Consider the following 11771-nt stretch of genomic DNA (forward strand, 5'->3'; position numbering starts at 1 on the left):
GAAGAAGGAAGCAGCAAAGAAAATGAAAAGGATGGTGGGAGGCAGGGCCTCAGACTTGATTAGTGGGGGAAGCTAGTTAAGGTGAGTCTGTCTGACCCCATGCCCATTGCTGATGCCATTCTGCCCCACTCCCAATTTAGTGCTCTGGTTTCACCTGGGTGTGAATTGACCATCCTGTACCCCCATCTACTCCAGAGCTCCTGGACCCTCACTGGCCCCCAGTGCCAAGGGGGAAGTGGTAAAGCCCACCACATCCAAAGTGAGACAAACTGGGAATAAATCCCTCATTCCCTGATCAGACGACCTTGGGCAAATTACTTAACCTCTCTTGACCTCAGTCTCCTGCTCTGTCATATAGAGCCACTGTAAGCCCTCCACCATTGTAGCCTTACTGGGGGGGGGGGGGGGTGATATCACAGGAAGGACCCAAAGCTTGGCTTAGCAACTGCCAGGGCATCTGACCAACAGGGAAAGTTCCAGATCTGGACCCTTGGTGGTCAGCGCAGTTTGCAGTTCGAAGAGGGACTTTTCACCCCCAGAAGACTCAAAGCCCAGAGTCCAGTTCTTCATTGGTGGCATTTACAGCTCAGGGACAAGCCTGGGTTGGGGATGCAAAGTAGAAAAGTCCCTCAGCGTGGGTGGTTTCTCCTGTCCCAGAGTCCATACACGTGCTGGGGGAAAAGAAGGAGACTTGTCGGGTCTGGGAGTGAATAAAGATAGGAGGATAGGTTTACCCCCATCCCCCCCCCCCAACCCCCTACACACCTCCCATATCGATTGGGGACTTAAAGGCCTGCGGGCGGGCGGGCGGGGGCAGAGCAGGGCCGGCCTCTCTCGCCCTGCTGGGGGGTGGGGGGCGGGTCCCCGGGGAACTGCTCCTCCCGCCCGCCGCCGCTTTAAGAGGCTGCTCCGCGGCAGCGAGCTGGGCTGGAGCCGCAGCCCGACCAAGCAAGCGGACCAAGCCGAGCCGGCAGGTGCACGGCTGCGGGGACAGCAGCGGCATGACCGGCCACCACGGCTGGGGCTACGGCCAGGACGACGGTAGGCGCAGACCCCTGCCAGCCCTGACCCAGCTGGACTCGCCCCAGACCTGCGCGCCCAGCTGGGTTTCCCGAGCGCGCAACTCCCATGCTCCTAGGTCGACCTGGACCCCTCTCCTGTCCAGCCCCCAGAACCTGGCCCCCTTACCGGGCCCCAGCCCTGGTTCCCCTGCAGGCAGTGCAAAGTCCGCGCTAAGCTTGGAGGTCCCCCGCCACCAGCCAGGGATCCAGTGGTGGCACGCGTCCTGCCGCCACCTCCGCGCCGCCCCTGACTGCCGCGCTCCTGGGACTCCGCTGGGCACTCATTGACTCGCCCCAGGCGTGCGCCGCGCGTGGAGATGGCCCAGGGCAGCGGCGGGGGGCGGTCGCGGCGGAGCGCTGTGCGCGGGTGTCTGTACGGGGTGCGCGCACGGCGTGTGTGCGGGGACCTCCGGGAAACTGGGCTCCGCGAAGGCAAGGGCGCCGTGTCCCCGGGAAAGAGTTTCCCGGTGGAAGCGTCCAAGCTGCTGTGGCCACTGGTAAGTGAAGGAAAGGGGCACTTAGGGTGCTCATGCATGTGTCGAGGGTCCACACTGAGCAGGGTGTCTGAGCACGTCCGGTGTGAGGTGGGAGCTGGCCGACACCAGCCTACTGGTCTAACGGGAAAATAGATGTACCCTGCCATAGTTGCTATAGGATGCAGAAAAGGAGAAAGACTCAGAAGATGAGCCAGACGGCTTTTGTGTGGGTCTGGGACACGACAATTCCCTTTTAGGCTACTTCTTATCAAGCAGGGAGGGAGGTGTGGAGTAAGGGCTTCCTCATTTCCCTGAGATGAGCGATGTACCCCCAAGATCCAGGTTGTCGGTAGGGGAACCCAAGTAGGGCAGATGGGGGTTGGAAGGGGCACCCAACTCTCCAGCTCCATTATGAGGGTGGGTAGGGGTCCCTGGCCACAGTCTTAGGGGCCATGAAGTTACAGTGGATCAGAGGGAATCAGGGAGGTGCTTCAGAGTCTCTGGTCCCCTCAAACCCCCAAGGACAAAGGAGCATATTTTGGAAGTGGAACCCTAGATCTGGACATGCAGGAATTAGACAGAGACATTTTAAAAAAAAAGCAACTGAGACTAGCAAAGATGGAGGAAAAGGCAGAAAAGGGACAGATTGACAGCACACATTGGAGACCGTCTTCCTCCAGCAGTTAGCTTTTGGGTGCTTCTACCAGAGTCTGAGTCCCCTGACTTCAGCCTTTCCTGCTAATCCTGCCCACCAGCTCTGGGCATCCAGGGTCCTGAATGGCCTGTCCCATGGCCCTGCTGCCCAGAGGCAGTTGCCCTTCACCCAACTAGACATGGGTTGTTCTGTCTAGGGGCAATGAAGAAGCGAAGGACAGAGGACAGAGGTGCCGGCATGCAGCAGCACTCTCAAGGGCTTCAAAAATAACCCAGTGGGGCCGGGCCACGATTTGGAGTTCTGAGTCATCCATTGGGGACACAGCTCTGTCGGCACCTGCTGCTGTTTTCTCAGGAAAACTTAAGAAGCCAAAAAGGGGGAGAAGCACCAGCCGGCAGTAGCTCTAAAAATAGGCTGCATCTCAGGATGTTCCCCAGGGAGATGCTGAGCCTCTCGGCTGCAGATGGAGCCTCTGGGAGGCAGGTGGTGGGCGCCTGTGGGTGTGCATGCAGGTGTGTGTATGAGTGCATGTGTGTGCATGGGCATGTGTTTTGCTGTGGTCCTCTTGTGCGAACTTGGCTTTCCAACAGGAGGTGTTTGTGTGTGAGGGTGCATAGATGTGTGTCAAATGTAGTCAGTAGGGCTGTGTGTGTGTTTGAGCACATGCATTGTTCTGAGCTTGTTCTGGTGACCCAGGTACACATGTGTGCACACATATGAGGATCTCAGTGGACCTCTGGGCATGTGCCTGGAGGGGGCAACCAGAGATGGTACAGGTACATACCTTGTGTTTATACTGTGTGTGTGTGTGTGTGTGTGTGTGTGTGTGAACATGCATGTATGGCCCTCGGTCCTCTCATCTGTGACATGGGCATCATGCTAGTTTCTACTTCACAAGATGGTTGTGAGGAGCAAATACATGTCACAGAGCCAAAGTTAGGTTGATGTGGGTTTTTGTTATCAGTATCACAAACATCAAGTTTGCACTAAGTTACTCAGGATGCAGGAAGAGGTTAAATACTTGTTAAGGAAAGATCAGAGACTTCAGATACTTGGGGCCTCCCTGAGTGTGTGTTGGGGACTGGAGGTATGAGATTCACTACCTGGAACCACCTCTGAGTTTGTAGCTACCTGATTTTCCCTTTCATTCATTTCTTCTCTGGGCCTCCTAGCATGCTGGGAGGGGAGTTTTAGTGAAGCCATTTCCCAGACAAGGAAATGGAGGCTGAAGGGGAATTGGCAGAGTGGGAATGGAACTTCAGGCTGCTTCAAAGCAGAGGCTTACTGAATGGATGCCTGGGAATCCACCCCCAGGATTTAATTCAGCCTGCAGCTCAGAGATCCTGGCTATCCTGAGTCCTTGCCACATCCCTGCCTGCAGGCCCCTTGAATTGGCACAAGCTGTATCCCATTGCCCAGGGAGACCGACAGTCGCCCATCAACATCATATCCAGCCAGGCTGTGTACTCACCCAGCCTGCAGCCACTGGAGCTTTCCTATGAGGTCTGCACATCCCTCAGCATCACCAACAATGGCCATTCTGTCCAGGTAGACTTCAATGACAGCGATGATCGAACAGGTAAGTGGCCCCTGCCAAAACTTGGAACCTGTCCCTGCTAGGACTTAACCCTATTGGGCTAGCTCATTTGTTCCTCTAAAGAATCCACTTTTCAGATGGGCGAACAGAAGCTCAATGAGCTGGGGAGCGCCAGAACAAGCTGGTTCTGCTCCCCAAAGTCTTTCTCTCCAACTCACTAAAGGTCTCAACTCCCTTGGTCCACAGACAGGCCCATGGGAACTCACAGAAGCTCCTTCTTAGATCTCTTTGCCCTGGGATTAGAGTCCAGGTCCTTTCGTGATAAATTCCTAGGCAGAGGCTTTAGGAGTGCTCTTCAGTGAAGAGATTTTGTCCTTATGACTAGGTTTGTGGGAGTAGGAAGTGGGGTGAGGAGAATTTCTTAGGAAGTGTCCAGTTCTTTGAACCCTCACCCCCGACTTCTTACCCTTCCACACACATATTGAAATAGAAAAACAGAAGAGCCATGCTGGGAGGCTGAGACAGAAGGATCACAAGTTCAAGACCAGCCTGGACAACTTAGTGAGACCCTGTCTCAAAATAAAAAATGAAATAAGAAAAGGACTGGGGATGTCGCTCAGTGGTAGAGTGCCCCAGTACAAAAGAAAAAGAAAAGAAATTCAAAAGGCACAAAAGAAGAGGAAAGCCAGAATTTTCATGAGGTGATTGATCTAAATTGCTTAATCCTGAGTTCCTGGTAGGCTAGGGAAAAGGGAAAGAGAGTGGGTATAGTTCTTGTTGCATAAGGGAGGAAATCAAGCAATCCCCAGGAGAGAGAGGAAAAGCATTTCCTTGCACTGAGCTCCAAGAAAAGGAAAAACCTCTTAAAAAACTTTAGGAAGAGGACACTGGGGTCTAGATGACAGAATACCCAGACCTGAAGAGGCAGTGAGCCAGTGGGGTTTTGCCACTCACCTAGCACAGTTCACTCTGGAGGTCAAATGGGTTGGTGCCAACAGAATACTGAGGAGGGAGGAAGGAGGGTGGGCAGGGAGAGAGGTTAGAGAATGAGGGTTAGAGATACTTAGGGGTCCCAGGTGAAGCAAACTAAAGAGGTGGACGCTCACAGACCTATCTGGAAGCTCGGCCTGCAAGCCCTGTTCCTTCCACCTCTGGGAATAGGGTGGCCTTCCTGCCTCCTATCCCCAGACTCCCTTTCTCAACTTTTATCTTTGCCCTGGACAGGCCCTGTTTCTCAAGTAAGGCAGGTTGGGCAGCAAGAAGGGGCCTCTGGACTGTCCTGTTCTCCTTGAGGGGCCCCCATGTGGACAAGGACCTGCCCTGATCACTCAACGTGGAAGGGCCTTAGGGGAACTCTGAGCCTGGGGCCGTCACCTGATCTAGGGGCTCACATTCAGGCCTGGCTGGGGCCCCCTCCGCTGCCAGATCCCTTTCAGCTAGAAATTCTATCAGTCCCCAGGAGGCCTTGTGCATGGCCCCAGCTCACCGACTATCAAGGTGAGAAAGTCACAAGCTCAGAACAAGTGGGACCCTCCAGAGAGATCATTTGTGCTGGAGATGGCACTGAGGGCACTAGAGCCTGTCAAATAGGAGGGTAAGGATTCTTGGGAGCTGGCTTCCTGCTCTGGGGCAATACCATGTTCTGGGGGGCTCAAAGGTGGCAGGGAGGCAGTAAGGTCTGGTGATCAGGGGATTGGGTCAGAATTTAAGAAATACGGGTTTATACCATACCTCAGTGCCGTGCTATGTAACCATGGGCAAATGCCTTGCCCTCTCTGTGCCTCAGTTTCCTCCTTTATAAAATAGGAATAATAATATGTTCTGGCCCTTGTGGGCTACTATGAGGACTAAACAAATGAATCCTTCCAAGCCAGCCTGGGTCAGGAGCCAGATGGGGGAGGTCTACTGTTAGTGCCAAGGGGGGCCTGGAGGCAGGGGCCCAGCTTCCACAGAAAATCAGAAGGAGTGAAGAGAATGGCCCTAAGGAGGGGGCAGTACTCTGTCAGTCCCAAACTGCAGGCTGTCAAGATTTCTGCCCTGACCCAGATTAAGGGCTGTGATGGTCAGTGGAGACTCACCCCAGCCTGGCCAGTCCAGTGAACTCTCCACATGAAACACATATCCCCTTCCTGGGCTGCTGCTCTGGACCTGGCACCGCCACCATGAGGCAGTGTGGGTCCCACCATGCCCACTGCCACAAACCCCACTTCTACCCACAGTGGTGACTGGGGGCCCCCTGGAAGGGCCCTACCGCCTCAGGCAGTTCCACTTCCACTGGGGAAAGAAGCATGATGCGGGCTCAGAGCACACTGTGGACGGCAAGTCGTTCCCCAGCGAGGTGAGGGCCCTCTGTATCCCTCTGCTGCCTGGGGAAGGGATAGGGATGCCATAGTCAGCGGCTTGAGCATTTCTGGGTAAAGCTCTGGAGAGGGTGAGGGGAACAACAGGGGACTTTAAGGTGAGATGCCTTCTACCAGCCCCCAGCACAGTGTCTCCCTCTGAGCTCTGCCCACTGCTGCCCTGGTCTGTGCATTGGTTTTCTGAAGGTCCTGCCCAGTCCCACTATACCCTGCTGAAAACCCTTCAGAAGCTGAACCTGGCATTCACGGCCCTGCATGGACTCACCAGGCTTGGCTTCATCTTCCCCTGCCCTCTTCCCCCATTGGGCTGCATGTGATGAATGCATACACCGGTCTACACCTGGTTCCCTATTGCTCCTCATACTGTTGGTCCCTTTGCCTGGAATACCTTTCCCCAAGGCTCTCATCTGATAACCCTCTACTTCTTTGAACTCGCTGCAAGGGCCACCTCCAAATTCACTAGGGATGGCCATCATTCATTTCATAGCTAGTTCACTGGAAGGCAGAATCCGAGTCAGATTCCTTTGGGTTTCCTGGGGCTTGGGGAAGGGTTGGGCCCAAACATGGGTAGATGCTTACTGGGAACTTCTGGGGCTCCCCTGCACTTCAGGACCCCAAGCCTGGAAAGTTTGATAGCCTTCCCCGCAGAGAGGCAGAAGTCAGGTAGGAGTGAAGGAAGCGTGGCTCAGAGTTCCATTGTCCCCAAGGCGCTAAGCCCTGGCCTGGCCTGGCCTGTTCTTGCTCCTCCAGCTACATCTAGTTCACTGGAATGCCAAGAAGTATAGTACCTTTGGGGAGGCAGCCTCAGCACCCGATGGCCTGGCTGTGGTCAGTGTCTTCCTGGAGGTGAGTGGTGGGTCCCTGGGACCAGGAAGAGTATGGGAGGCCCGGCATGCCCCTATGTCTGGAATGCAGGGGTGTTGGGCTCACACCACTTTCTCCCTGACAGACAGGGGATGAGCACCCTAGCATGAATCGTCTGACGGATGCCCTCTACATGGTTCGATTTAAGGTGAGACCAGGGCTCCCTGTCCCTGTTCCTGAGCAGCTTAGTAAGCAGAGAAGAAGCAGCTGGCTCATGAGTGGGCCCATTCAGCCCTCTATTCTGGCAGCAAACTCTGGCTGAGACCAAGGGCAAAGGACAGTACCTTCAGGGACCTCTCCTGATTCCTCTTCACTAGGGTCCACTGCCCCATTGGTGCCTGCCAGGCAACCCAGAAGTGAGTAGGATTTGTGAGATGCTGGTCACAATAAATGGTAGTCTGACAAACAGTGCCACCGAGGAAAGCTGAAGGCAAGGGAGTAAACACGGTGACCAGGAGCCCAGGAACCACAACCTTTACATACAAGCAAACGGGTGCTGAGGGCCCAGCCCTGCTGGGGAGGTGGCCTCTGGGGTCATAGACATTTGCCCATAATTTGCATCAGTGAGCCAAGAAGAAGCCTGAATCCCAGATGATAGAAATGGATGGGGAAGCTGCTGGGTTGATCTTGGTGGGAGATCTGTGCTGACTTCCGGGTCTGTCCCCAACACCCCACTCCCCAGGGCACCAAGGCCCAATTTAGCTGCTTCAACCCCAAGTGCCTCCTGCCTGCCAGCCGGCACTACTGGACCTACCCAGGCTCCCTGACTACACCCCCCCTCAGTGAGAGTGTCACCTGGATTGTACTCCGAGAGCCCATCAGCATCTCTGAGAGGCAGGTGAGTCGTCCCAGAGCCCCAGGTGAAGGGGGCACTCAGGGCCCAGCCAAAGCAGGGTGCCCCCCATCATATTGCTAGTAAAGTTTGGATTCTTGGTTGGGGGTTAGCTTGATTGTTAGTCTTTAGGACCTAGACATGTACTGGGCTGGGGGGAGACCTGGATCCTGGGACCACCTCTACTGTGTTGGAATTGAACTGCTGCATTTGTTGATACACCTTAGCTGGACAGGATTGGGACTTGAACTTTCAAGTGGAGTTCAAAAGCCCTTTAGGAGTAAGTATCTGGGGCTGGGTCTCAAAGAGGAGAATGAGTGGGGATGAGACGGACCAGTTGAAGAGATATGCCAGCTGCTAGGTCTGGGACCACCCCCATTTTAACCCTTCTGCCTCTTCAAGATGGAGAAGTTCCGGAGCCTACTCTTCACTTCAGAAGATGATGAGAGGATCCACATGGTGAACAACTTCCGGCCACCACAACCACTGAAGGGCCGCGTGGTCAAAGCCTCCTTCCGGGCCTGAGCTGCCCACCTGCCCAGCTGGCCACAAAGGCACCATCTTCCCAAGGGCTTCCATGTCAGCAGACACCAAACCATCTGAGGCTCCCTGCCTGGGGGTGCTGGGGACCCCCTTTCAGCTGGCTTGCTCCTTGACCACTCTGGAGGGTTTTTGATGGGACCCTGGAGTTGAGGGCACCCTGCAGCTGCCCTGGGGACTAGAAGAACAGGCGCTGAGCAGGGTCCAAGCCTGGGGCTGCCTCTGCTCTCCAAGACCCAGAGGCCCCTGGGAACCTCCTCTTGTCTTCCCCACTGGCAGTGGCAGCAGCCCCACTCTGAGCTCACACTGTGATGGACAAGACCGAGCTCCCTGGGGCAGGCAGCTGGCACTGCCAGAAAGACTCAAGCAATAATTAGAGGTGGGCAGAGCTGCCCTCTCAGCATTACCTCGACTGCAGGCCTCCACCAGGCACACACCTCACTGCCAGGCCATTTAATCAGCACCCAGCCTGCTGGAGGTGACATGGCCTTCTCCCTCCAGCCATCTGCTGCCACGGGCAGGCCCTGGCTATAGCTTATACACTATCTATCTCCCCTTGTCCCCACCCAGCCATCAAAGCCCCCTACATGATAACCCATGGATGTATTAATTAATAAACTCATTTATCCATGCAGCGAACACAACTGAGTGCCTATGCTATGTCAAGTACTGTTCTAGGCTTTAGGGAGTCGGTGGTGGTTAGTGGGGCACATTTGGGAGGGATTGTACTGGGCAGAGGGAGATTATAACAAGGGCAGGACAGAAGTGATGGGAACAGAAGAAAAGGATAGTCTACGTTGTTTTGTGAGAAAAGGAAATTCCAGCCAGTACTCCAAGACAGAGGGAAGAGAATGCCATGCTGAGGTAGAGGGAAGAGGTGAGAACCAAGTATGGTTGGGGGACTGAAAAGGGTCAGTGGGACTAGAGCCCTGGGGAAGGGCCTGGGCCTTTCTTTCTCCCTAAGCTAGTGGGGAGCCACGAGGGTTGGCAATAGAGGAGGGGCAGGGCCACATGTGCATATGGAGAAGATCCCTGTGGAACATGGCAGCAGGAAGGAAGTGGGGCCTGGTGGGTGGTCAGGAGTAAAAGGACAGGGTAGCTGGAGGAGGAGAAAAGGGAACTAGGTGAGATTTAAAGGTGCATCTCAAAGGCAGCATTTGGCTGTGTGTGAGGGAGAAGAGTCCAGAGGAAGTGGGAGGACCCTCACGGACTGGGAACCCTGGGAGGAGCTGATCAGTTGGACACATAGTATTGATGGGGCCCTGGAAGAAAACCATTGAGGCACAAACTCTAGGCCCCAACCCTTCATTTGCACAAATCTTTAGTGAGTGCTGTCTTAAATTCGCACCCTAAGTACCTTGCTGGCCTCCACCTCACCCCATCCTAAGTCCAGAGAGCTCAGGGAGGCAAGCTCACAATTGGGTTTAGAGACCCAGTGAGCACTTGACCCAGATGAGACGGGGACAGGAGGCAGACAGTGAGGGGGGCTGAGGAGTGACGGGGAATGAGAAGCCAGGAGAGCAGATGTGCAAGTTTAGTTGTGAAGGGAAAGAAAGAGACAGCTGAGTAGCTGTGAGGAGACGGCAGGGGCACGACCAAACCCCTTGGGAAGAAGTGCTAGCTTCATGACTGAGAGGGGCTGGTGAGGCATGCTGACTGTCGATGCCTATAGCTTTTGTCATTGTCACTAAACCTGAAGTCCACTTCCAGGCCACAGGGTATTTCTGGATCTTCTAGTTTTGAATTCAGGGAGGCAGGGAAGGGCAAGTCTTGCTCTGTTGGTCCCCGCTCCCATTCCCATGCTCAGGACAAACCTGTCTCCAGAGTACGTGAAGGTGGGGGGACAGGAGACCCAGGATATCTCAGCAAAATCTGCCCCAGTGCAGGACCAGACAACTTTGCCTCTGCACGCCCACTGGCTTGACTTAGGGGCTATCTTCTCCTCTGGGTTTCAGGAGGAGTGAGAAAGTGGGGGAGCTGTCTGGAGGATAGTGTTTGCTCAACTTGGGGGCAGATGGCTTTGGAAGCAGGGAAGTGTACTAGCAATGTGAACTGTTAAGGCCCTGTGAAGGGCCTGCAGAAGATATCCAGCTCTCTCCCTAAGACCCAGGAGCTGTCATTAATCCCATTTTACAGATGGGATAATTAGGATCAGGGAGGTTAAGTAGGTAAGTGGCAGAGCTAGAGTTGAACGGGATCTGTCTGGGAACTTTCTTGCTATATGCCAGAGCAGCTGGGCCCAAGGAAGGGAGGGATAGCATAATGTGGCCGCTCAGAAGTGACATAATAGCTTCAATGCTGCTGGATATACCAGGGACATTGTCCAGCCCCTCCCAGGGATGGTAGCACCACAGGTCTGGCACTGAGGAGCACTTGGAAAATGGGAGCTGGTTTTATAATAATTATCCCAAGTCTGCCAAGAATTTCCACTCCCCCAAATCCTTTCCCTTAATACATTTTTAAAATTTAAAACGATTTAAAAACCCAACGTGGCCTCCTTATGTTATAATCACAACCCAAGGTTTGACTCTATTATATCCAAATGGAATGTCCCAGCTGGATCTCAAATGCCTCCAGCAAACCTGGCCTCAAGGGACCCAAACCTGGGTTCTGAATCTTCATTCAGAACAAGGTCTTCTGGAAGTGATGCTGGATACATCTGAGGCATCCAAGGCAAGATGGGCTCTTCTTGCTCCCAAGACCCCAAAGAGGCCCCAGCCTGGACAGCCAAGAGGGCTTTTAGAGAGACCCAGGCTAGCAACCACAGCATGCTGAGTCTTCCCAGGTTAGGGACACAGGCTCTCCTCCAAAGCACCTCTTGGGGGAAACCAGGCCCCAGGGATTCCTTTCTATGGGGTGGGGCTCAGGAGATGGGTGACTATGAAGACCCAATTCCCCTGGAGCGCCTGCAGAGGATTTGCTCCCAAGTCTCATGATTACCATGATAGCTGTTGCTGCTGCTGCTGCTACAGAGGCCCAGAATTCTCTGCAGCCTGAGGGCTGGCTGTGGACATTCACCCTCTAGGATGCTATCTGGGGAGGAAACCCTAAGGTAACTTGACAAAGTTACCTGGGAAGCAGGTCACAGCTGATATCCAAGCTGATAGGGGTTAGAGTTGGACAGAGGCCTCTTGCTGCGGCTGGAGCAGCCAGGAGGTGGGAGTGAGGACAGATGAAAATATCTGTCCCATCTGGGAATCTTGGGGTGCCTCCCACAAACATGGGTCCCTGCACCAACTGAGGCCACCTTAAAAGGCAGAATGTATGGCTGGTTGGTCAAGATTCAGGGAGAAGGAGAAGAATGTGACTCTGAGCATAAAACATTCTGGCATTTGTCCCACAGCCAGAGGCAGGGCCTGGGGAAGGCATTTCTTTTGGAGCCTTTCCTGTCACCTACTTTAGGGCAGACGTTGCAGCTCATGTCACTCAAGACTCAAAAGCTTGTT

General features: G+C 54.3%; 1 protein-coding gene across 1 annotated transcript; it reads left to right on the forward strand.

Annotated features, from left to right (window-relative positions):
• Positions 1–1001: 1001 nt before the first annotated feature.
• Positions 1002–8310, forward strand: Ca7 (carbonic anhydrase 7). The gene is made up of 7 exons (XM_076839081.2): positions 1002–1041; positions 3574–3771; positions 5949–6067; positions 6840–6935; positions 7039–7101; positions 7636–7791; positions 8188–8310. Exons 1-7 carry the CDS (start codon positions 1002–1004, stop codon positions 8308–8310), a joined length of 795 nt encoding a protein of 264 aa, XP_076695196.2.
• The last annotated feature ends 3461 nt before the right edge of the window (positions 8311–11771 follow it).

Source organism: Callospermophilus lateralis, chromosome 18 (genome assembly GCF_048772815.1).
Source record: "Callospermophilus lateralis isolate mCalLat2 chromosome 18, mCalLat2.hap1, whole genome shotgun sequence".
Lineage (NCBI taxonomy): Eukaryota > Metazoa > Chordata > Mammalia > Rodentia > Sciuridae > Callospermophilus > Callospermophilus lateralis.